Source organism: Azolla caroliniana, unplaced genomic scaffold (genome assembly GCF_043228905.1).
Source record: "Azolla caroliniana isolate FFs.n. ecotype wild unplaced genomic scaffold, voAzoCaro1.0.p SCAF_12, whole genome shotgun sequence".
Lineage (NCBI taxonomy): Eukaryota > Viridiplantae > Streptophyta > Polypodiopsida > Salviniales > Salviniaceae > Azolla > Azolla caroliniana.
The window spans coordinates 18,789,262-18,817,101 of NW_028230447.1; the positions used below are offsets into that span (position 1 = coordinate 18,789,262).

The 27,840-nt window shown below is 38.2% G+C and overlaps 1 protein-coding gene across 2 annotated transcripts; it reads right to left on the reverse strand.

The window, feature by feature from the left end:
• Positions 1-13,812: 13,812 nt before the first annotated feature.
• On the reverse strand, positions 13,813-18,494 carry LOC147857359 (uncharacterized). Of its 2 annotated transcripts, none has more exons than XM_087328400.1 (4): positions 18,077-18,494; positions 16,742-17,031; positions 15,544-16,469; positions 13,813-14,697 (listed from the first exon to the last, which is right to left on the reverse strand). In XM_087328400.1, the coding sequence occupies exons 1-4, from the start codon at positions 18,283-18,285 to the stop codon at positions 14,320-14,322; spliced, it is 1,803 nt and encodes a 600-aa protein (XP_087184526.1). In that variant the 5' UTR covers positions 18,286-18,494; the 3' UTR covers positions 13,813-14,319. The 2 variants fall into 2 exon arrangements, with proteins under 2 accessions (XP_087184526.1, XP_087184525.1); XM_087328399.1 differs by having other exon boundaries at positions 15,544-16,472; positions 16,745-17,031; positions 18,077-18,492.
• Between the last annotated feature and the right edge of the window lie 9,346 nt (positions 18,495-27,840).

Consider the following 27,840-nt stretch of genomic DNA (forward strand, 5'->3'; position numbering starts at 1 on the left):
TGACTAATATTTCTGATTTCTATACATTATTACTAAGCTCAATAGCCATATGTTACTTTTCTTTGATCTAAGCCCATTTTGATACATTGGAGTCTTGGACATAGCTCAAGTTATGTGTTCTTAAAAGTCAAATATCTGATGTTATGTGTTGTTAAGGTTTTTTTCTAAATTTTGTTCCTACAATGCATTCTATTTCTTTGACAAAATGCAATGTAAGTGTATCTCAAATATTTGATGTTATGTGTTCTGAAGGTTTTTTCCAAATCAAAAGATGTGGTCTTTTCTTCAATAGGTATGTTGCACTTCTTGTCAAAGTGTTGTTTTTGTCAAAAGTACGATTTTTTTTGTAGAATTTTAGCTTGTCATGACTCATCATGTGAATTCCCTCAATCATGTGAGGGATATACAGTTTTTGCTTCGTGGCCTTGGCTGTTGTTGTAAATGCCCAACAAGTTTGAGTTTTTTTTTACCTAACAAATATCTATTTGATTTGTTGATTTGTATCCTTTTGATTCTCATATTTGCTCGATTTGCCCTTTAGTACTTTTAAGATGCAACTACAGCCATGGAATACTTCGTTACATTGCATATACACGGTTACAATATTACAATATTACAAATATTTTTTAAGAAAGTAAATAAATTTCAAATTCTAGAAGTATTTAACGTATTTAACGTACTATACGTATTTTATGTATTTTATAGGTATTTAACATACTAAAAAACATATTTAACGTATTTTAAAATTGGGAGGTACTATACCCGTATTAATACGTTAAATACATATGGTATCAGTACCGTACCTAACGTACCTAACAACCATGCCATTGAGATGTATTTTTCGCAAATAAGCCAATAGCTTAGTTTCACCACTCAACAGATGACCGAACTTCGGCAATCTCAAAGTGCTCTCGAGGCACATGTCATTAGTCTACAACGTGAGACTAATAGACCTGATGAGCGACAGGGTGAACCATCGTTTGTCGTTAAGGCATTTACAGGAGAGAAAAAGGAAAGAACCGAAGAAGCAATCTGCACATGGCTGGGCCGATGGGAGTCTCATTTTGAGCTTAAGTCAATCCGAAGAACATGAGGTATCTAAGCAACTCAAGGACTATTTACGAATGGGTTATATACGTTATAGTAAATCTCCATGGGGTGCACCAGTTCTCTTGGTTAAAAAGAAAGAGGGCACATGGTGTATGTGTATTAATTACCGACGCTTGAATAAAGTAACGATCAAGAATTCATATCCATTGCCCCATGCTGACAATCTAATTGACCGTCTCTAGGGAGCTCGGTATTTTACGAAACTTTATCTTCGTATTGGCTACCATCAAATTCGTATAAGTGAGGACGATGTTCTTAAAACGGCATTTTGTACGCGCTATGGCCATTATGAGTTTTTGGTTATGCCTTTTGGTTTGACCAATGCTCCGGCTACATTTCAACAAGAAATGAATGACATTTTCCGAGAACAACTTGGAAAATTTGTCATTATTTTCTTGAATGATATTTTAGTTTATAGCCGTACATTACAAGAACATGCTAAACATGTCCACTTTGTTTTACAAACATTGCGTGACAGACAGTTTTACGCGAAGATCTCAAAATGTGAGTTCTTCAAGAAATCAATTACTTATCTTGGACATCTCATAACCGAACAAGGAGTTGAAATTGATCCTTCTTGCATCGAGAAAATCAAGCTTTGGCCCACTCTTCGGAATATTCGAGAAGTTCGATCATTCCTTAGTTTTGTCGGATTTTTGCGAAAATCCCTTCGTAATTACTCCCAATTGACGACGCCGTTTACTGATCTTTTAAAAGGTCAAACGCGTAAGTCTACAAAACCTACTGTCTGGAATGCTACACTAGACCTCGCCTTTAAGGAACTCAAGGACCTGGTATGCAAGGCTCCTTCACTTCTTTTACCCGATCCTTCAAAACCTTTTGAGGTTGAAACCGATGCAAGCGATTATGCTATAGGTGTTGTCTTATATCAAGATGGTAAACCAATAGCATTCGAGAGTAAGAAACTTGATTCTCCTCAATGTTGGTATACCGTTCAAGAAAAGGAATTATTTGTAGTTATACATGCACTCAAAACATGGCGCCATTATCTTTATGGAAATCGCTTTGTGATAACTACGGACCACGAGTCCTTGAAATATTTTTGTGACCAACAAGACTTGAAAGGTCGTAAGGCACGATGGGCTAACCTCATCTAGGACTTTGATTTTTCCATACGATATCGTAAAGGTTCCATGAATACTGTTGTTGATGCACTAAGTCGCATCCGTGAAGTTAACGTGCTTAGCTTCACTGAAATAACATCATATCTTTATGATCACCTTCGAGGAAAGTATCCTAATGACAGTTATTTTGCAAAATACTGGGCAAGAGTTGAGTCTAGAACAGACACCACCACATCCTCGAAGGAATACTTCCACATTGCTAATGGTCTGCTCTACCGTAATGGGAAGGTTTGTATTCCATATTTACCCGAGGTCAAAAAGAGGATTCTTTTTTAATGCCATGATGCACCCTCAGCAGGGCACCCTGGAATACATCGTACACTCATTCTCATCTCCACTCAATTTTATTGGCCTAAGATGTGTCCTGACATACATAGCTATGTGACTAAATGTCACCAATGTCAGGTTAACAAAGCCGAGCGACTTAAAGCCGCAGGACTTTTACATCCCTCGGACATTCCCAATAATAAGTGGGAAAGTATATCCATGGATTTTAATGTTAGCCTTCCATGCACCCAAAAAGGCCATGATGCCATCTAGGTTGTGGTTGATCGACTAACTAAAATGGCCAAATTTATTGCTACTAAAACCACGGTAACAGCTCCTGAATTGGCTGACCAATTCGTTGACGAATTATTTCGTTTTTATGGGTTACCGATGGATATCGTGAGTGATCGAGATCCAAAATTTACTAGTGACTTCTGGACGCAAGTCTTTAAGAAGTTAGAAACTACGTTGAGCATGAGCTCCACGGATCATCCTCAATCCAATGGACAGACAGAACGAGTAAATCAAATTATTGAGGACATGCTTCGAGCATATGTTGGTGCAAAACCAACAAAATGGGAACGTTATCTCCCAATTTTGGAGTTTGCTTATAACATCTCCAAGCATACTTCAATGGGATATAGTCCTTTTATGTTGATGTATGGTTTTCAGCCACGAGCCCCAATTGATGTTAATATACATCATGATGAGTTGGGAAGTACGCAAAACTTTCTTCGGGATATGCAAGATATGTTGCATATTGCACGAGATAATATAAAAACAGCTCAAGATAGAGCGCATTTTTATGCCGATCATCATAGGCAACCTCGTGTATTCAACCCTGGACAGAAGGTATTTTTACGTGTACCTCACAATTCTAAGACATTGTCTAAGGGTAAGTGCACTAAGTTAGCCCCACGGTTTTGTGGACCATTTACAGTCCTCAAACGCATTGGGTCATCAGCCTATCGTCTCGCTCTTCCCGATGATGTTGGAATTCATCTAGTCTTTCATGTGAGTCGTCTAAAAGAACTTCTAGGTTCTGGCGACAATACAATTACAATTGAAACTCTGGTAACTTCTGAAGAATTATCTTCTAAACCACATGTGCCAGAAAGAATTCTCGATGTTAAAACAAAAAAATTACGTACTAAAGAAATCCGAGAATTTAAAATAAAATGGATGGATAAATCAATAAAAGATGCCACATGGGAACATGAAAGTACTCTCAGAATTAACTCCCCTAACTTTCCATTGCAAGAGTGCAATGTTTTAAAGAGGGGGAGTATGTTACGGGCATGACCATATAATATCCCGTGGTGAGAATTTACCGTAGTATTCTATACACGTGGATAAGTGTGAGGGTTAAACGAGAGTGTAAAGAAGGGGAGGATTACTTTTAAATCCTCGGGATTGAGACAACCCATTAGGCCAAGTGTGAACATGGCTGGGGGCCTTGGGTATCGCTATAAATAGAGGCCTAGCTACCCTCATTTCATTATCTTGTTGACTACGTCGAGACTCTGTCTTGTGGTGGGTCAACTCTTGTAGCGAGCGCGCCAGCACCAGGTACGACTCGACGCCATGGCGGTGGTATGGGACGCCAATCGAGGCTCGAGTCCGTCTCGATCCCTTCGCTCGAGGGTGGTCGGGTGGATCGGCACCCTTCATTCTCTCTCTCCTTTCTTTCTATCTACCTAGATCTATCCTTATCTAATGCTTACTTTAGTACATGTCTCTAATACCCCATGAGAACAAGCAACCAACATTGATCGTTTAGAATTAAGAAAGTGTGTGGAATATCGCTCGGCCACAATTGCATCACATCTTAAACACTCAATGGAAGAAATGGAGATTAATGCACTTGCATAGACGACAGAGAGGACACAAGATGTTTACGTGGAAAACCCTAATAGGGAAAACCCACGAGAGCCCACAAACTCCAACTATCACTATAAGGAGAAGATACAATGCGAGACTCAAAGGCAACGACCACAAGCCCTATGTCTTCGCCAACCGGCGGTTACAACAAAAGAACTTCTTGTATCTCTCTCTCTCTCTCTCTCTCTCCATCTATCTTCTATCTATACAACAATAATGATACCAACAACTACCTAAAGTGATTGCCTAAAGTCATATTTATTCTTATATGACTTTAGGACTTTTTACATATATGGCCTTGACAGGCACACTAAAGTTCCGACGTCTTCAGCATAGTAAATTCGAGCCGGATTCCCTTTGAGCAGCAGTACTCCTCGAACTACCCCCGGTATTCCCCTCCGTTATCTGCTCGAACCGCCTTCAGCTTCCATCCAGTTTCTCTTTCCACTCTTGCGTGGAGCTCCTTGAAGACAGGTAACACCTGATCCTTCGTCTTCAACGGTGTGGCCCATAGCCTCCTACTGTGGTAATCTATGAACGGACCACAAAGTACTGCGCTCCGAGATGGGACTTCGTGTCCACTTGACACACATCGGTATGCACCAACTCCAATGGTGCATTACATCTCATCGATGGCCTTGATTGGAAGGAGGTCCGGTTTTGCTTACCGACTAGGCAGTCGGTGCACCTCTCAAGATGCATGTTCTTCACCGGAATGAGGTTGTCATCGGCAAGCCTCTTCATCCCCTTCACGCTCATGTGCAACAGTCTCTTGTGCCACAGCTCACCGGCAGTGTCAAAAGCCACATTCACTTCTTTCGAGCATAACCGGGCATTCATCAGGTACAGTGTGTTGACCTTCCGGGCCCAAGCCACTATCAGGCTCCCTTTGCTGAATTTCATGACTCCGTTCTGGATGTTACCCATGTAGCCTTCATCATCTAGCCGACCGGCTGATATCAGGTTCAGTCGAACCTCCGAAACGTGTCACACATCCTTCAGCAGCAGCTTGCATCCGGTTGGTGTTGTCAACCACACGTCTCCTATGCCGACAATTCGGCATGTACCTTCATTCCCCATCCGGACACAGCCCTGATCACCGGTTGTGTAGGATGAGAAGCATTTCCGGTCCGGGGTAAGGTGGAACGACACTCCCGAATCGACAACCCACGTTGTCTCGTCGCCGGCAAGGTTCAACTCACTCTCCTCGGTGATGAGCATCAACTCTTCTTCACTTGCCGCAATTGCCGTCGTTCCCTTCCGGTCTTTACTGTTCCGGTCCGGTGTCCGCTTCGAATTGGTACCGTCGATTTCCTTGTCTTTTCGGAAGTGCCGACAGTTCTTCTGGAAGTGTCTCGGCTTGCCGCAATAGAAGCAAGTAGGCCTCCCCCTTGACTTTGACCGTGTCCCTGACTTTTCCCGGTTCTAGGGACTACTGTTCCTTTGTCTTCCACGTTCCGATTCGGTAAGGAGCGCTTTGGAGTCAGAGCTCGTATCCTTGTCTTTCCGACGCGCCTCCTCATCTAGCAAGCTCGACTTCACTCTTGCTAGGGATAACCGTTTCCCTTCCAGCCCGGCGTTGCCCTAACTGACAACCAACGTCTCCCAGCTATATGGGAGGGAACCAAGCAGGAGTAGTGCTAGTACCTCATCAGCGAGAGGTACTTCCAATGATGTTGCCTGGTGGATCAGCCCCTGGAAGGCATTCATGTGCTCTGCCATGTTGGAGCCATCTTGGTACCGGAGTCTTACTAGCTTCCGAAATACCGAAACCTGATTAACAACATTTTTGTTTTGAAACATAATGTTGATCTTCTCCCAGAGCTCATGAGCCTTACTCTCTTCATTGAAGTTGTTGTATAGACTCATGTCGATGAAGCACCGCATGTACGCCGTTGTCTTCATGTGCATCACCTCCCATATCGTGGCATCGATTTTGTCCGGTCTCTTGTCCCCGAACTGAACCGGCAACCAAAGATTTTTAACCACGAGCATGTCTCTCATCTTCGACTTCCACACTGAGTAGTTGGAGCCGGTGAGCTTGAACATGCCTCCCAATTATTCGTCCATTTTTCTGTGTCGTTTCGCTCTAATACCAGTTTGACGAGAAATATGCGGAATAATCTCCGGCCACAACCGAAGCGTAGATCACTTGATGACAATCAAACACAGAAGAAATGGGAATGGAGGTAAGTACACAAACAGAAAGAGAAATACACAGGATGTTAACATGGAAAACCTTGAGAGGGAAAAACCACGGGAGTCCACAGACTCCAAACTATCACTATGTCGAGGAGTACAACAAGGAGCACAGAAGCAACGACCTCTCGCTCACAATCTTCGCCTGGTGGCGGTTACAACAGAGACATGTTCTATATCACTCTCTCTCTCTCTCTCAGTCTCTCTGTACAGTCGTTACACCAATAACACTATACAATATATCTCACACCGTTTGCCCTAGGTCACATTTATACTAATATGACATTAGGACTATTTACAGATATAGCCCCAATAGGCTCTCAGAAATATATCTACATATATGTCCCTTCATCCGATGAGAGGTTCTCACTGGGTCTTCCGATGTCGGGCCTTCGTATCCCATCCGGAGGGACCAAGATCTTAACAATCATTACCCTATGCTCACATATAAAGGTGAACATATACAATTTGTTCAAAACTTTAAATATCTTGGTATTGATGTACCCGCCACAAATAAATGGAATGCATGCTTTGATTCTAGACTCCAAGCCGGTTGGAAATCATATTACCTTTTGGAGAACCAATGCAACCAAAGAGATACTTATGGATGGGAAGTAAAATTAATGTTGTTCAATGTCATGGTAACTCAAGTATTGCTTTATGGAGTAGAAGTATGGGGTGACACCATCTCTCTTAATGCATGGAACGAGATTGAGAAAATTCAAAAGATGTTTTTAAGGAGGCAATTAGGAGTTAAATGCACTACCTCTTACCAGGTTATGCTCTTGGAAACGGGTGTTCGACCCATAGAACTATTGGCACTCCAAAGAGTATATAAATACATTACAAAAGTCAAGAATATGCCGAATCATCGATTACCACATCTTTCTTGGAATGTTGGGTGTAAGCTACAAAAGAATCATAAAAGTAAGGTTCTCTCATCCGGTTGGGTTGTTGACATAAAGAAATGGTTTAGAAGATGGGGTGTGGATGATCTTTTAGAGCTTTCAGGCAATGCTATGCAATATGTAATGATTGAGGAAAGGTTGGTGGGATCATTAAGGATGAAGTGGGAGGATGCTAAGAGGACAAAGCTAGAATATGACATTGCAAATGTCAACCCTGAATGTTGGTCCCAATATAAAGCAAGAATGTCTATTGATTGTATCCAACCTTATCTCATTACCAATATGAGTAGCAATGCTCGTAGAGCCCTTACACTACTTCGCCCTCGATCTCACAAGTTAGGTATTGAAGTTGCATCATGGTATCAAAATGTAACGAATTTGAAGACATGTAAAGTATGCAATGAAGGCATGGTAGAGGATGAATGCCACTTGCTCTTCACATGCTCAACATATAGTGCAATTCGTTCAAGATATGTTGACGTACTAAGAGGGAGTGATAACTTTAGATTCATACTTAAGACACCACCTAGAAGGTTGAGCTCATATGTGTATGCTTTAACACATAGAGACTTTGTGCTTCGACATATGAATACCCCTTCTTAGGAAGGAGACATATATCAAGAACACATGTATACTCTGGTCCCATAGGTCAAAATTGGCCTCTTTATGGATGATAAAAATTCTAATTCTAACATATAAAAGTTTCAGTCAACGCAATCAAGAGAAGTCATGGGTGGATTTCTAAAGTTCAAAGGTGGAGGATGAGTTGTATGTGTGAAACATGCCAATTCAGAAAACAAAACCACCATCCATTATCAAAGGGCAACGAACTCCTAGACATAACCTACATCAATGTTTGTAGTCTACCAAAATGGAAACGTACAGTGGATGTAGGTAATATGTCACCTTCATCAATGGTTGGTTTCAGCATACAGGGTTCTAGCCAATGTCTACCCAAGAAAAACAAAGTATTTACTAATTTTGCCCACTTCAAAAATCTTGTGGAGAAAGAGAGCAACCTAAAGATACGATGTGTACAATCCAATGGCAGAGGAGAATACTTCTTTGTTGAATTTACATCATACCTCTAGTGATCAAGAGTATGCCAACAACTCATGTTTGCATAGATGCTACAACAAAATGGAGTTGTGGAGCAAAGGAATCGAAATAGAAAAGAGTGGCTTGATATTGACTAGAAGTGGTGGTTACAATAGTCTACTTGATCAATCAGTGTTGCCATTATACATGGTGTGACGTCAAATCAACAATACTATGGGAGGAAGCCAAATGTGTTACATTAGAAAATTTTCAAATGCATCGTGTATGTGCATGCATGGGTTTGAAGATATGAGCAAATTACTAAGGGAAAATGTCAAAAACAAGGGGACATAGAGAAATTAAGATGGGATGAGGAATGTCTAGTATAGTCAAAATAATAATAGAAGTGGCGTTGTGTTTTATTCATAGTATGTACTATGAACCATACGTACCATACGTGCATTCGCATTCGAGAATGTTTCAATCATTCGAGTATGGCAAACACCCTTGAAGTATGGTAAATATCATACTTTTGCATTCATTATTTATTATAAGGTGATTTTGTTTTTTGTTTTTTTTTAAACATACGCATTTGTATGAAAAAGAATGTTTGCCAATGCATTCGAGTATATTACGTACTATGGTTTCATTAGTTCAGTTGGATAAGGTAAATGATTGTTAGAAGGAAAAGTGTAAGTTAAATTTTCACCGAGACCAAAAATATGACTTTTACCTTTCAAAATTATGATATTACTCAACCAAATATGTACATTGAACCATACACCATGCAATGATGAAAAGGCATTCACTCCATTGAACAAGGGAGGAAAAAGAAGCGCGAAACCTCATAAAATAAGGCATAACCTGAATTTTTCTCTCTTGATGAATGGAGAAATTTTCAATTCCTTTTTCTTCAATTTTCTTAGGAATCTTCTTTTAAAACTTTTGAGATTAGGGTTAGGGTTCAAATGATTTTACTTCTTTTAGATTTAGTGTTGACAAGACTCCACAAGAGTTAGTGGTTAGTGGAGAGGAATCCATCAAAATGTGATCAAAAGTGTGATCCCATTGGGTTTGTTCCATGTATCTAGGTCATCCTTAGTCATATTTCTTGTAAGTTGTAGATTTTATAACCACTCTTTATGATCTTAAATATTTCCAAACCACTTTATCTTAATCATAAAAAATTGTGAATTTCAATATCATACCTAGTTCTATGTTTGTACCAATTTGTTAAACTGTGTTGATGCACACACAACAAGTTTGAGTGCAAAAAACTAAAGTGAAGAGCTTGTGTGTCTTAATGATCTTAATATAACAAACTATTCTATCTTAATTGTAAAGAGTTGTGAATTTGTTGTACCTCATTCGTGTAGGTTTATTGATTTGTCAAACCATCAAAACATGGGGGTGAACTCATAATGAGTTCAAGTGCGAAAAACTAAGGATGAAGAGCTTCCCTTTGTCGTCCTGGAAATTTGAGGTTTGCATGCTAGTAGATCGACAAGCAAAACTGACGTGCCAAGTTCCAACAATATTTACCCCGAGTACAACATGCTTGGGAATATTGTCCACTTTTACCAACAAGTGGATGGTATAAATGTTGTAAACTACTCACAAACAACAATGTCCAATTGCATATGGTCACTAATTGTTAACACCTTTGTCCAAGCACATGTCCAATGACCTGTCCTACTCCCAGCTTCTATCATGGGGCCGGATAGCTACTCAAGAATCCTCTAGAATACGGTTTTAGTCGAGTTGGGACTATATCTTGCTTTCTTGATATCATATATAGGTATACCAATTGTCGGAAATTTGTTACGGTCTTGGTTTACATGATTGACAACTACTCATAATTATCTAGTGCAATTACATTGTAGCAAAGTTTAGGTTGCATCTGCATAGACAAGTATTGGACGTTAAGGTTAAAAGTAAATTGCCTTCACTCAATTCACCATAATTCTCTATTATAGAATTATTTCTTCTTCCTCTTTTTCATTCTTTCTGTCTTACTAACTTTTATTTGCCCCTTTTCTTTCTTTGTAGTTATTTTTTTTGTCTATCCTTTTTGTCTCTCTATCATAGACACCCTTTGATAATCCGCATACATAAAGATAATTGACCCCACTTTTATTTATATAGAATGCTCTTATCTAGGGTCCAAAGTCTATTTAAAATATAATCATTACTCTAATGATATTTACAATGTGTCTTAAAATAAAGGTATTGTTTGCTTGTTTATAAATCACTTTTTAAATGGGGAATATGCTCGTGTTGGAGGTGGTTGCACAACATGCCAATGGCAACAAAGCACAATGCAAGAGACCATTTCTTTGATCTTCCATATCTCTTGGCACCAAGAAATTGCCCTTAACTGCATCACGTATCCGACCATTCTTAGTTTGCCCACACTCGAGACCCACAATTTGATTGTTGATTTGCAATCTGGTTTTGCCATCTTCTACAAGGAGCATTGTTTTAGCTCTTGTTTTGGCTAGCCTTCTCAATGACAATGCTATCACATCTCCTATTTTGGCTCTTGTTTATTCCACTCCTATTTCGTATGCCCTTTCCCAAAGTAATATTCTATCTAGTCTTTTGCTACTATGACCCATCCTTCTAGAAATCTAACTAGATTTCTATTTTTGAAGCAACTTTGTTTTTGTGTGGTGCTCCACATGTTCATGTTTACTCTCTCCTTGCCAAGCCCTACAATTCTACAAACCCCAATATATCCAATTTATTCACATCAATTTGTGTGGTGTTCAAAAATATGAGCATAGATCATATGTCATGACACTAACCTTATGACTACTCTCTATGGATGCGAAAAAATATTGATCGATCGATGTCTACCAATGCGTTTATCCGCCATTTGGATCGATCTAGGTTCACAAAAATCTTGGAAAAGACTCTCTTTCCATTCAAAGTCCCCCACTCCAGAATTCATCTCATTTGTCATGACGAAAAAGGTATAGTTGTGGCTTTGTATCAGATGTATGGATTGGCCTTCATCCATAAGCTACTCAAGATTGATCTTTCCAGTTCAACCAATTTGCTTTTTATCAAGCCCACAATATAGGCATTAGAAGTACATTTGGGCAATAGATTGATCTTCTTGTAAACTCAAGAGAATCATGTGCAATGAACATATATGCCTCACCTTCTCCAAATTCCATGAGCATGAGCTCTACATACTCTATGTCAATGTGGAGAAATGTGAGGCAATCAAAACTCAATGGAATTCTTCGACTATGTGTTCCCTCCTACAAGCATCGGCATGGACAAGAGGGAGGGTTGCTACAATCCAAGCATGATAAATTTTAACCCATCTTATGGATGTCCCATCTTTCTTGAGTTTCACAAACTTCTATTAAAGGTTCATCTTGAACTTTTGGACCTTAAGAACGCCATTAAGTGTCTTACCCTCTAGAATTATCTTTTTTGTTGGAATTAGCCCAACTAACATTCAAGACTCTCTAGAAATCCTTCACCTCGAGCTCGTACTTGAGTTTCAATTTGACCAAGCCCTTCATAGTAAAAGTGGATGCATCTTAATTTACCTTAGTGCAATCCTATTCTAGCTATATGATTGTGGTCTCCTACACCCAATTGCATTTTATTAGAGATTCACACCATTGAACATCAATAATCCAATGTATGATAAGGAATTGAACACTATCATCGTGACATTCAAGAAATGATGTCCTTACTCAAGGGGGGCCAAATGTTGCATTGAAGTGGTGATGGACCATAAAAACCTTGTGACATACTTCACCACCACTTGCATTCTAAAAAAATACAAACAAGCTCACTAGTCTAACCTCTCCACAGATTACCATATCAAAATCTTGATTTGATCAAGCTCCTAAGAAGGTAAAGTGGAGGCACTCTCTTGTCATGTGGAATTGGAGCTTCAAGCAAACGATGAGGCTTATAACCACAAAGTTATTGTCTTCTAAGACCAAACCAAGCTAAATATTTGCGAGCTACTCTCCTTTTGAACAAGCCAATGATCACAAGTTCCAAAGAAATCCTAGTCAAAGAAATCCTAGTTAATCTTAGTATGTGCTCTAAATGTGATGGTTTGTACCTACACATTTGAAGATGGCCCCTCACTTTGAAACGACCTAGTTTGCATCTCAAATTGTCCCATGTTGATCAAGATCTCGTATAATTTCACGGGAAATTTGATATCATTAAGACCCTTGATGTTGCACCATGGAATTATTTGTGGCCCCAAAAGTGGAAGATCATCAAGGAATTTGTTGTCTTGTGATGCATCTCTCCCTATCATCATCTCAAAAGCTTCTACAACCTATTCCAATCAACTTTCGACCCCAAACCTCAAGTTTGGTAAGCTTCATCGTGAGGCCCTCATTAGTCAATAGGCTCCCTTCTAGAATCGATATATTAGATTGGTTTACAAAGATGCCATTCGACCCCAAGCCTCAAATTCAGCATGCCTCGTCATGAATCTCCCATGAGCTAATAGGCTCCCTTTAATAATGGATATAATATTTTGGTTTACAAAGATGCCTAACTTTATAAGTCCATAATTTTAACTAGAGAATTATATATACTCGTTGATCTTAAGCCATCTCATGAGCAAAACCAGCACATTTAATACGAATGAACATGGTTCAACTACATAGGCTTCCGAATGACATTTTCAATTACAGTTCATAGTTCATCTCAGCTTTTGAAGTGCCTATATCAGCTCTTCTTAACCTCAATCCAGCTCTCAAAAACCTTAATTCTCAAACTGATAGCCAAACAAAACAATTAAGTCATGTCCTTGAGCAGTACCTTGTATGTTTTAGTGAGTTATCAATAAGATTTAATCATGGAGAATGCCCATTAAAATTGTAATCGAAGTAGATAATGATGATAATATGAAAAAATGAAACACTTGACATTCACTTACAATACATTAGAAGGATTAACTAAACAAATTAAGAGATAACCATTAAAAGTCAGTATTCAAAAGAAGAAAAACAAATGAAAATTACACCCACCTAGAACATACACCGAAAGCAGGTAATTCACCAGGGTTCATTGCAGTGAACATTTGCCCAATGCACATTGTGTACATAATGTGTGTTCATGACTAGCAAGGGACAAGACAGTAGTAGACACAAGGAATTTACAGATATACCCCAAGTGCAAATTTGTCAAGGATAACTGTTCCCCATCAGAATCATATGGGATTTGTCTGTTTTGGGGGCACAAGAGTCTCTCATGATAAGTGAAAGAAGTGATAAATGATAGAATTTATCATTAAAACAATCCATATCCTTTGCATATCATGACTATCCAAAGAAAAATAAATGATTAAAGATTTCATGAATAGGGTTTAGGGTTCCAGGACTTAGGTCTCAGATTTGAGAATTGGGTTATAGTCTAGGCTTTTAGGTGTGGCCTAAATATTCCAAACTAGGGGTTCCACGTTTGCAGTTTGAGATTCTTAGTCAAGGGTTTAAGGATTCAGGATTCAAGGTTATGGTAAGACTTTATGGCTTATGGCAGGTACTTGGGACTCAGGGTTTCAGGCTTGGGCTTAGATCTAAATGGGCATATATTGGATGTGAAATTTGGACTAAAGCTCAAGCTAAGCTTAAACAAGGACAAAAAGGATTAGAAGAAAAAGAGATCTAATATAACATAGCATTGCGAAAAAAGATGCTGGATTGAACTCCAAAGGATTTTGTTTTGGAGGGCTACAAGGTTTGGACGGAAGGGAGCTACCTCTCTACGATAGGGTACGATTAGAGGAAGCCGATCTGATTTGCAGATGCAATAAGGCCGCAATTAAGGTCAAGAACCACCGATGCATGATTATCGCATGATAGCAGGGTCTTGTTAACACTTTCCGGCGTTGATGATAACGAGGGTAGTGACTGTAATGCCGAAAATGATGACGGTAGTGATCGTAATGCTGATGACAGTGATGATGACAGTGAAGAGGGAGTGCTTAGCCTTCTTTTCTTGTAATTGGCTTTGAAGCAAGCTTGCCGGAGGCGCTTGGTTCTATCTGCGAGCTCTGTCCCTGGCATCTCCTCCATGAGCTTCTTTTGCTCTTCCAACTCTCGCACTGTCGTCATCACCCTAGTTGAGCTCTTTACTCCTTGATCCTTCGCAAGATCCTGCCCACATTTCATTTTACATCACTACATTAACAATATGCTTCACATTGAAAAATATATATATATTGTATATACATCCACATGCTTGTGGATGGGTTTAGAGTTTAAGCTTTAGGGTTTCTTGTTATTTTGAGATGGGTTTAGAGTTGGAGTACCATATATTTACTTGGGATGGGGTTTATTGCTTATGTACCTAAATATGCTTTAGATGGTTTCTGGCTTTGGGATTTATGTACAATATTTAAGCTTAGGATAGGTAAGCACTATGAGTTTGGAGTTTGGTTGTATGGTGATTTAACTGCCAGTTTTCTATGGTTGAGAATTAGGATTTAGGGATTTCGTACTGATATTAAATGCTTGGATGTGTTTAAGGATTATCTATTTATTTATTTAATATATATGTGCTTGGGATGGCTGTAGATTAAAGGTTTTTGTTCTGTCTGCATGCTAAGACTAGGATCAGAGTTTACATTTTATGTACTCTATAAATTTGGGATACATTAGGACTAACATACCATTGAAATGCTCGGAATTGGTTTTCGGGTTTAGACTTTACAATTTAATTTACATACCATTTTGATGCTTCGGATTTGAATTTCAGGTTCTAGGGATAAGGGTTTATTTCCATATATATACGGATTGAGATGGAATTAGAGTTTAGAATTTACGTACCAGTTTTATGCTCCACGTTTAGGGTTTACAGTTTATGTACCATGTATATATATATATGGTTGGGATCGGTTTATGATTTAGGGATATGTTCCAAATGTATGCTTGAGATGGATTACGGGTTCAGGATTAGGGTCACAAAAAGAGGTGCTCAGAGATGCAATTCTCCATGCTTACCTGGATGTTATTGATCAGACTTTCGAGGCTCTTCATCTTGCGATGTGGCCACCGCGGTATGCCAAACTCCCGACAACGCTTCTTCAACACAGTTAGCCCGACTTTAAGCTCTTTGGAAGCTTGAGTGATAGGCATGTGGAAGTATTGAGAAAGGTCATGTAAGGTGATCTCCGTCATCCTCTCACTGATACTATTTCCTCTAACGCGAGGTCGGCATGGTCGGCAACTCTGGCTCACGCTACTTTCCTCTTCAAACAAGGATTTCTCGCGCATAAACATGCCCACTATCTGGTTCCTCCTCGCACCTGAATACATGCTGCCAGATGTTGTACATGAATGATTACAATTCACGTCTGGGGGTGGAGACAAGCTTGTTGGTCGGCTCAAAAAACTGCCGCCAGCATTACCTATACTCTCCTCACTAGATGTAGATGGTGTCATCTTCGTCTTCATTCTCGCCTTTGGAGACTCATCATTGTTCCCCGTGTCAACATAGAATAGTGGCCTATTGTATATTTCTTCGAACAGTGGCCTATTGCGAGGTTCTTTGGAGAGTGACTTATCATAAAATGTTGCCAGCGTTTCGGGGGTGAAGCTATCCATATCCGGGGGCTTCTCATTGTTCTTAGGGACAACACAGAATAGTGGCTTATCGAAGGTTTTTTCGAAGAGTGGCCTATTGACAGCTTCTGTGAAGAGTGGTTTATTGTAACATGTCGAACTGTCGGGGGTGAATCCATCAATTGAGAAAGAACTTTCTTCTGGTTGCGAGCTTAATGACGATAGTGATGATGACGCCCCTAGTTCAAGGTCAAGGAAATTATGGTTTTCTTGCCGAGCACAATCTGTTAAGGGTGGATTGGTGAGATCTAGGTTCAAGTCAAGAATGCAAGGGCCATCACGCTTCAGAAAAACATTCTCGTGCCGTCCTGAAACAACAAGACCTCCTTGTTTATACAAAAACTATAGCTCTCTCTATCAGCACGCAATATAATACATGAACATCAACATTATGGTCTCATACCTCCTCTATCAACCTACATTATGTACATAAATCTTATGGTCCAATACTTAACTGTTTTCAGCATATCATCATACCATGCATAAGTATATATATATCACTCTTTTGAGCAGATAACATAAGATGAATCTTGAAAAGAATTCCAACATGTGAAGCTACATACAAATGACTAATAAGTACCTTCAGATATCTTTGTGCTAGCGAGCTCCAAATCACATCCCCATTTGTGCCTAACACCAGATTCTGTGTGTTCTGGGTTTCTCTGTCCTAGGGTTAATCTTGGAGAATTCATCATCGACAACACAGGTACACCACCTTCACCATCGCCAGCATCATCGATACTGGCTTTATCATTTATAACAAGCATGTGGGCATTATTAGTGTTTCTCGAAGTAGTGGTAGTAGTAGCTCTCTCCACTATGATAACATGTTGATCTAGAGTAGGATTACTCTTCGAATACCCATTCCTTAACAAAGGGGAAAGCAAATTTAGAGTCAAAAAAAAGATGAAAACAAAAAGAAAACGTTAATAATCACCTATAAAACCTATGCAAATTCAGATGGTAAAGATATCATGGATTGACAACTACAAAATGCTAATGTGGTCAATGAGACAAGAACCAATATGCATCTGATGACTTGTTCACTACTTCACGAAGAGGAAATTAAGTAAAAAGAGAGATTGGTCAAATCAAGTAAACTGAAATGAAAAGAGAGGAGAGGGGAAAGTATAAGTGAGGGGTAAACACCGAAGAAAAACCAGAAATTGCCGTCTGTCATGTGGCCATTCTGTCAAATAAATACTAAGCAACAAGTTAAGGGTATGTGGTGTCTACCCCCCCCCCCCCCCCCCCCTATACATAATGCCAGGTCCTATTAGCCCCGGTTTTTCGAAAAGGTAGGGGCATTGTGGTGAATGTCCAGCAAATTGGGAGGTGTTTTGGTGGTTTTCCATATGTCTGTATACAGATTTTTCACACTACATACAAAATTGTTTTGCCAAATAGTGAACAAATTTAATGCACAAAGGCCTTGATAGAAAAGCATCAAGTAGTACACTCAAATAAAAAGAGAGATTGTTCATATGAAAAGGGAGGAAAGGGGGGGGGGGGGGGGGGGGGGGAGTATAAGTAAGGAAGTAAACACCAAAATACATCTTACTCATTGTTCAAGAAAAACCAGAAATTGCCTTCTGTCATGTGGCCATTACACATAATGTCAGGTCCCTTTATCCCCTGTTTTTTGAAAAGGTAGGGGCATTGTGGTAAATGTCCAGTAAATTGGGAGGTGTTTTGGTGGTTTTCCCTATGTCTGTATGCAGATTTTTTCACACTACATACAAAATTGTTTGGCCAATGGTGAACAAATTTAATGAAGAAAGGCCTTGATGGAAAAGAATCAAGCAAGCAAACTTTAGCTAATCAAGAAGGGAATCTGTTTTGTTTTTTTTCTTAATAGAAAAGAGCATCCAATGCGCAAAAGATTTGATGGGTTTTTTCTTCTTAAACTCACATTGATGGAGTCAGAAGGTCTGCCATGGGTGCAGGAAGTGGACATTCAGCCTTCAAATCAATTGCACAATGGGGGCCTTCCTTCTCTGGAATGCTGCAGCGGGGAGGATCCATGAGATCTTCCTCGTGTTTCTTTGCCTCTGCAGATGATTTCACCATGGCCATGGCCATGGATGGGGTCCTCGTGGTTCCAACTGCTGCTAATTCCATTGCCGGTGCCGTGTTCCGCTCGCTCTCTGCCGATCCTTGCGTAAACCTTTGGACTGAAGATGAACTCTTGATGAAATGTGTGGAGTTCTGTATCTTTCACACTACTACCATTCTCGTGGTCTTCATGGATATGGATGTTCCTGACATGAGTTTGATTTAAGCATACCCCTCAACTCTTGCTTTCTCTCTCACTAGATCCACACAGAAAGAAAGAAAGAAAGAAAAAGCGGTAGAAACCCTACCTGCAGGAAAAACCCCCCTGAACAAGTTGAAACCCTAACTCCAGGAAGAGCCTTTTCACTCCATGAAACCCTAATTATTGCAAAACAAACACTCCAATTGGCGGGAAAACCCTAACTGGTGGAAGATACCCCTAATGACAGCGGCCTGGAAGAAGATACCCCTAACCTCATAGAAGACGTTGACAAGTGAGCAAAGCCCTAACTGGTGGACAGAAAACCTAGCCCCCAGTAGAGAAAATTAGAGAGGTGTTCCAACGTGAGCTAACCTGATTCCACCAAGACAGGAAAGGAAAGGGCTAGGAGGCGGCGGACATGCTGCGGACCACCATTGAGACTAGGGTTAGGGTTAGGTTTAGGGTTAGGGTTAGGGTTAGGGTTTATGGTTTAAAAGTAGAATTGGTGTAGAGTCAAGGTGAGGGTTAGGGAACAGAATTGGTATAGGGATAGGATTCATCTGAGGAGTAGAGAGGGGATAAGAAGGTTAAAGTAGGATTAATGGAGGTGCCATTAAGAGCTCCATGAAGAGACAGAGACAGAGACAGGGATAGAGACAGGCAGCAGAGAGAGAGAGAGAGAGAGAGAGAGAGAGAGACCCAAATCTAAGAGAGAAAGGAGCAGATCTAAGCTCAAGCAAATAAGAAGAAGAGAGAGAGAGAGAGAGAGAAGCAGAGGAAGAAGGTTTAGAGAGAGAGAGAGAGAGAGAGAGAGAGAGGGAAGGGGCGTTTTAGAGAGAGAGAGAGAGAAGCAGAGAAAGAAGGTTTAGAGAGAGAAGGGGGGTTTCTAGAGAGAGAAGCAGGAAGAGAGAGAGAGAGAGAGATGAGATGATACAGTATATGGTTAACCTAATCACTTCATCCATCTTCCAATAGAATATTTACACGTGTCATAAAATATATAAACTTCTGAATAATTGTTTTCATCTCTTTTTTTCTTCTTTTTCTTTTGTTTTCTTCTTTTTTCTTCTTTTTTTCTTCTTTTTTTCGTTTTTCTTTTTTTTTGTGCTTTTTTCTTCTTTTCTTTTTATTTTATTTTTTAAAGTTTTTTAAAAAAACAATTTTATTATTTTCTTTTCTTACTTTTTCTTTTCTTTTTGTTCATGTTTTTTCTTTTTTTTATTTTCAGAAAAAAAAAGGGAAATTTGTGCAAATAGTCAACATCAGTTTTTATTTTGTGTCAACTGTTAACAAACCCTCCAAATTTAGGGCTTCCAAACCCTCTCTCTCTCTCTCTCTCTCTCCATCTCTCTCTCTCTCTCTCTATCTATCTATCTATCGCATCTCTCTCAATCTATCTACCTCATCTCTCTCTATATATACATATATCTCATCTATCTCTCTATCTATCTAGTTATCTCTCTCTCTCTCTCTCTCTCCATTCACACTTTCCAGAGAGGTAAGAGTGAGGACACTGGCACAAGGGTTTGGTTGGTTGGGAGGAGGACATTGGTCATAGCCATGGCCTTGGACCCTAAAACCTAACATCGAGCATTGTCCGCCCACCCACTCTCTAGACCCCCCTCCCCCTCGTGTCCACCTGACACTTTCGCCCGAGAACTCGCACCTCACATCACATCACGAGACAACAGAAGAAGAAACCGCCACAGCCCTGTCACGACTTTTCAGGAGTTGCTCGTTGTGATGTTTGTGATTTTCGCTCCGAGTTGCCGTGTTCCAATTTCTCGTTGGCGTTTTTTGATGAATGTGTGCAAACTTTTGCCGAACACTCCAGTCAATGGACACTTCTCAAGGGTCAGAACCCTTGCGTGTCAATGCTCGAGGAGATTGATGGACCCGGTTCACTACTCGTCATCTAGCAGAAGCGTCTTTGGTATCAAGGAGTGAGTGTAGGGTGAAAACACTGCTTGGTTGGCACACAAATCCCCAAACTTATGGCCATGTTCCTGCCAGATACAATAACAATATCTCCTTCTCGAAAAACACATGTCAATTAATAGATCAGTCAAATTAAAAAATAGCACAACCTTTCTAGAATCGTATTGAGATGAGATGCCACATGCATGTGCATAATGGAACCAAAATTGTTGAAGTAGTCTACTTCTCGCTAAATCCATGTTGGGCGTCAAAAAGGAGTTTTATCCTGCACGTCATTTCTTGGTGAGTTGTTTCAAAATGTGTGGTAATCACCATTGTGTCAACCCAATTGCTTTGCTTTTGTCACATAACCAGCTTCTTCACTGCCATTTCATCGAGGAGTACTCGTGGACTTCACATTATTTTTTATGCATTTCCATGCTTAAAAGAGGTTTCATATCCTCCTACATGTATTTGCCACTCCTAATGAATCTTGATGATTTCACTCCAATTAGTTGTAAACCAGTTCTCAACATGGTCACATTTAAAAAATTGTTGGTCATACATATTTTTCACAATATGCAACCACAAATACATAGCACAAAGAGATAACGATTGTGATATAAAATTAAACACTATGATCAAGTAAGTGGTAGGGCTTTGTCCTTTTCTATGACTAGCAACACCAGTGTGGTAAAGGATCAATTACACAATCGAATAGGATGTAGTTGCAACGAGGTTTGTTATAAATCGTCATTGATCCCTCATCATGTTCACCAATATAAGAGAAATCAAGAATGAGATATTTCTTTCCTTTCATGACAATGTTGTGGTTGAAGCATATTATAACCAAATTATTGGACTCTTGTGTCTAGATATGGCTACAGCTCTGACAACCTAACTTTTCTCATTGTTTTTGGATCATTTAAATCTAAAACAATATAGTAAATTTTCTTTGAAATATCTAGGTATTAAAGGCTAACAATTTGTTATTTCCATTTGGAATACACTTATGAAGTTATCTAGATGGTGGTTCTCTTTAGATTTGTCAATCTAATCACGTGTTGACCATTTACAAATGTTGAAGGATGTGTGACAGTACATATATCTTAAAGCAACGTGAAATAACCGAGCACAGGACTCCACACATGAACGCATGTTGCACTGTATTACTATCCTAACATCCAAAAAGGATTAACTTTGCTATTAAAGTTTTTGGTCATCTCATTGGGGCCCCAATTGCAATAATGTAACATAGTATCAAAATTATCTCTAGTTTCACTTGGGTAAAATAGATACATCATTGTTTCCCCCATCTCGAAGCATGTAACAAGGTAGAGGCATATGAAAATATATCACCATTCAATTGCTAAAAGAATTAGGAGAAGACTTCACCACAATAGAGGAATGCTTTCTTAACGTAATACATGTATTCATGGTTGAATCTACAAGCACAACCGTAGTTGACCAAATCTTCTTATCGTGTTGCATTGCATTGGTTCAATGAGACACCTTCCTTCGAAACAACATCCTTTTGCATTTTTACAATGGTTTGTCGAAGGATTTGATTCATTTAAGGATGTGTTATTTGTCCATTGATATTTTGAGTACACTTATTGAAGTTGGCCTTCCTTTTGTTGAGGAAATACTTATCTTCTTTTCTAATTCATTTCCGATAATCAACAATTGTACATAATCTCATAAAAAAAGATGAGTTGATCATGAATGACATTAAGCTCGTTTTACTTTCATGGTTCATTTCATCATTGATCACATTTATTTGAGTTTGGACAAAGTGCAATACAAGTTTGTGATGAAGGGCTACACAATTCCAAGCAAGACAATAAAAATATGGGGTGATCAAGATGAACACGAGAAATGCCCACGAAAACATGCTTTTGGAACCGATGAGAAAAAAGGAGCACATGACCTTACTGAGATTTTAATATTTAGTCAATTCTAAAAGGCAACTTAACTTTTCAAGCAATGTTCAAAGAGCAATAACACTCCTGGCTTTTTCTATGCATCAAATTCTTTCAATTCTAAATCAAAGATTATTCAAAGATATTCAACGCTAAACACAAATTTGATATAAAAGCAAACAAATTTGCTTTCATGGAGCAAATATGCTCATCATAATGGGATATTCACGTTACATGTTTACTCAATATATCGGTAAGTCCAAATGAGTGTGTATATAATGAGGGTATATGTTTGTAAAACCCTTTGAGATTTCAAAACTATCTACATTAAATCTCAATAACGTGTAAATCATATTTCACCAATTCGTACTCCTTTCTCAAATTTGAGAACCTTGATAAGACATCTACACTATATTATCCATGGAGACCGATATCATTCACATTTGTTCTTATGGGTGGTTTTTTTGTGAACCCAATAGGAGATATCCTAGTCCCTTTTATTTTTAAAGTTTGTTGTTTCTCATGAGTTTCACCTCAGAGCAAGAATAGTTGATGTTGACAATTTCGCAGCATCAAGTGCATTCATCAAGTCCCATCAATGAAAACAATCTATTAGGTTCTCACCAATAAGGATGTTACACATGATAAACATCTATGTTAGGTAATTCTAGCCCTTTAATTTGTTCTATTGAATTACAATTTAGAAATCGTTGTCCAAGGATGTACCAAACTTCGACACCACCCCTTATAGTTACACACACACACACACACACAGTCAAATCATGTGGCATTGTCACGTTGTGACCTCAATGCTCATTGCTTAGACCAAAATTTATCACATAACTAAAACTCATATCTTCATACTATACTTTCTCAACCATTACAACATCCAATATTAGATATTTCAGGAGGTTCATTTAGACCTTATGTAAGCAAGCCTAAAAGAATTGAATAATAACTAACACACGTGTGAATATTTGAAGATGAAAAACATACATACACATACTTCAAATTTAATCAATGGGTTCCGCATGCATCTCCCGCACTTTTACATTACACAGCTCGACAAAAGGTCTATTAACGCCAATGTTTTGTGTTTTCAAATTTCTCCATTCACATAGTTGAGATAGAGCTCGGTTTATGATTTTGTCTTGAAGTTTGCAAAAAGATAAATTTCTCTCTACTTCAAGCTAAGATCATACTTCCTTTTTTCTAATAATAATAAAATAGTATATGTTTGAAATGATAATAACACATAGAGAATGGGTATGAAAAGCAAAAAATAATAATCAGTTGACTAGTTGCAAGCCCCCTATTTCATGAGATGGACCATAATGTCATGTTGACATGGTTGTTGAAATGCTATAATTCACCAAAGGTAAAAAAAACCAAGTGGTTGAGCACCCACTTGCCCAAAAGAATGCAATCACCTAAGCTTCTAGAAAACTAAGCCCACATGAACTAACTTGAATTCCTCAAAATGACATGCATGTATGCAATTCACTATAGTGGCATATGTATGACGAGTATGTAATAGAATAATCTTAACATAGAGTAGTTCTATAACAAACCAATCGCTTCGAGAAATATTGTATTTATTAACTGTCTTACTTCAATATGTAAGTTGATAATGAATCAATAATGAGTTATTGCCTTTCCGAGCAAAGTAATGTGTAATCCAGGTTTATTCATGTTTACTTATAACCTAGAAGTACTTAATGTATTCCTTTGAGATAGTTTTGAGGTTCAAAGAAGATATATTCTTATATGATGTATGCTGATTATCGGAGACAAGCAATAGCACTTTCCCCTGGTAATTACATTGAAGCGCAGAATCGGTTGAAGATTAGGGGACGTTCTTCTCCCCTGAGTGAGTGAGGGAAGTGGTAATAATCGGCAATGATTTGGTTTGAACCGAACCGAATCGTGAAATCAAGGTTTAACGGTTTAAATGGTTTGGTTTGGTTTAGTTTGGGGGTTTAATGTTTCGGTTTGAGTCTTTATCGGTTTTCAGTTCAAACAGTTTGATTGTTTAGGATTGACACTTGATATAATTTTCTTAAATATTTTTTTTAACATTTTAAGCCTAATTTTGATATTTTAGCAAATTTTTAAATTTTGAAAAATTAAAATTTGAAATATTTATTTAAAATTTTTAAAATTATAATGTGAAATTTTGAATTTTGATAAACTTAAAAAGCAAAAATGAACAAAAAAAACCCACAGTTTTAATGGTTAACGGTTTGAAAGTCTCTAAAACTGTTTGGTTTGAGCTTGAATTTTTTGTAACAATTCGGTATAAATGATTTTGGTTTGGTTTGGTTTAAGTTTCAAATTTTTTTAATAGTTCGGTTTTAAGCGGTTATAAAACACTCTCGAACCGAACCGTTGCTGATTGCTAAATTGCGGGATGACACTCTCAATTGAGCAAAGTTGGTTCTTTTGATGTAATCACGTTATATAAATGGCAGTGATACAATTAAAAGAACATCAAGAAAAATTACAAATGGTCTACACTAAATAAATGGATGTATATAAACATAAATTGTGGAAAACATGACCATAGAGAGAGTATATGTATGCATGGGTGTGAAAATATGTGGAGCACATGTATGTCATGTGCATGCGAGACAAATTTGATCATGGTAAGATTGTCAAATTTATCATAAGCATTTGTTAAGAGAAGATGAATCTACCTCCCCTTGAATCATGTCTTAAGCAATGAAGAGACCATTCCAATGCATTGATTGAGCTACAAATATTGTTTTTAGAGTTATTGTTGAAGTCCTTTAACCCTTCTTCAATTAAATGATTTCATCAATGATTTCTCCAATTATTTGGCACTCATTGGACATCTTTAAAGCATTCAAATAATGAAGGTCCTCAATATACGTGGAAAATGTTGTTAATTCAACCATTAACGCTCCAAACAAAGTTGAAAGAGGATTTAAAAAGTTAGCTCATCTATCAATTCTTTGCTCATGCCAACATTGTCATCTTATAAGACTAAGATTCGGTTTCATATTTTTTGATGGGGACCTCCATCATCATTTGGTTTCCCAAACTCTCGCATCTATCCCTTGGGAAACTTGCATCATCCTCTTGTTGTTCTTTTCTCCATTTGTTGATACTGCCTCAAGATATCCACACAATTGTTGTCTAAAGGACAATACTCCATGTTCTCGGCTTTAAAAAGTTTTCATATGAACTAAACTATGGTTGCCTTCCCTACGTGTACATTTTAATTTTCAACAAAATATTTCTTAGCCACGTCGTGTCACATTGTATATAACAATCCTCCAATCCTTCAATCCATGTCCACAAAGAACAACGAACTACTCCATCTCCCCGCCATGCACATCTACCCAAAATAGAAGAGCAACATACTTTGATCCATCATCTTGAACTAGGATCGAACTTTTGGTTCATTCTATCCAAATAAAACACGATGCTTCCCATGAGAACAAAATCATCCACACACAAACCAATGGTCATTATTTACTCACCTTTTGTCGTGACATAGAGAATGACATTTGTTAAACATTTTATAAATCCACCCATCTTGAAAATTACATTCGTTCATTCATATTAGGCCCATGGTACCTCAAAACCTTGCTTTTGGAATTGGTTAGTTCAAAGTCTAGTGTGTACTCTACAAATACTTGCTTGAAATATCCATTAAGAAAGGATGATTTCACATCTATTTGGTATGTAACTAGTTTCTCACTATGGACACTACCATGATTGCATGAATAATTTAGAACCTTGTAAACAAAGTCTAGGAATACACAATTCTCCCACACCTTTCGTGTGTACATACCCATATGCTACTTGTTTATGTACTAATCCATAAACCCGCCAACCTTGTAGATACTAGCATAGAACGTAACATACTTGAATGCATTTGCAAACATTCTTTTTCATACATTTGCAAATGAATGCGTATGTTATGAAAACATACTCATGTCTTTTTTTAAACCTTAAAAGAACGTTTTAACTTATAATAAATAATGAATACAAAAGTATGGTATTTACCATACTTTGAGGGTGTTTACCATACTCCAATGCAAATGCACGTATGGTATGTATGGTTCATACTATGGTACATAGTATTCTAGATCCACTTTGTCCCTCAAACCTTCTTAGCAACCCACTACGTCTTGAGACTAGTAATTTGAAATTCTCTCTAGCTCCAATTCCATAGCCTTTTTCCACCTCCTATCTTTCATTGCCTCATCCACAAAGCTTCGATGCTTCAAGGATGATTGCCATAAGTGTATGGTTGACAATTTGATGTACCACACCACGCACACTAAACAATAGCATTAAAGAGCAAACTAATTGTGGATTACGTAGCTTTGACTAAATATGAGTGTGCTAAATTTAGTATATCACAATTGAAGGGGCTAGCTTTCTTGGATGAAGACCTAATAAAAGTAATAAGTTTTATTGGTAAGGCCTTTTCATTCGCTCCTTGTTATCTATGCATCCTTCGTTAACACCACCCTGAAGACCCCAAGAAAGTGAAAAATTCATGTTTGACTCCTATTACTCTAACAGTCCTTGTTTGTGCTCTTCAATATTAGATTAGAAAGTATCAATTTTGTAGTATCCTCAAATAATAGTTTTGCCCTATTTCATTAATTCCCATACTTAATTGACCAAATACAAAGAAAGAAGGTATTCCATTTCTTTCATGCAAGGTTCTCACAGTATGAAATGTTTCCATGACAAATACTTTCAAATAGCAAGTGTATTTTTTGCACAATATTCCATAGTCCTTTATATATGAATTATGCTACTCATCATAAAATATTTGAAAGGTTGCCTTTTAAAGGAAAACATGTCAGTCTCAATGTTATAAAGTCATAACACTATCGATTCCACTCCTTGTGTTGTAGAAAAATGTCATTGTCATTGTTGTAAAGACTATTGATTTCGCTCCTTTTGTTGTCGAAAAAATGTCAATGTTGTAAATCCATACCTATCGCTTTCACTCCTTGCGTTATGGAAAACATCTCACTATCAATGTTGTAAAGCCAATAGGAGCAGACCAAAAACTAAGAGTTTGAAGAGTTTATTGGAGCATGTATTGATGATGTGGTAAAAATTATACAGTATCAATGTTGTAAAGCCACTAGGGGTACACTCAAACTAAAATACCGGAGAGTTGTTGAAATAGATAAACCTCAAACCACAACATTAATATTACAAAGCATAAGGTTCACCATTGTACTGTCATGACCGTTTATTTGACTTCTGTTACCATACTTAATGTAGTGAGTCTCTAAGCAATAACTTTGTGGGGTGTATAGTCTCATGGTGCATACAAGCACTTGTTTCATGTTGTGCTTTACGTTGCATTGCACTCTCATCTTTGTTTGCATGAAATAAAATATAAATAATATGACATCAATCCAATGACGGGAAGTCCATCCTTGGTTTGTGGACAAACCGGTAATGTCAAGACACTTTGGAAGTAGCAAACCAATGGTAACAAGTTGTGATCAATATCAAATTAAAAATTACAATGAGATCCCAAGTAAAATGAGCAAGAATTTTCATATGTTGTTGGATGCC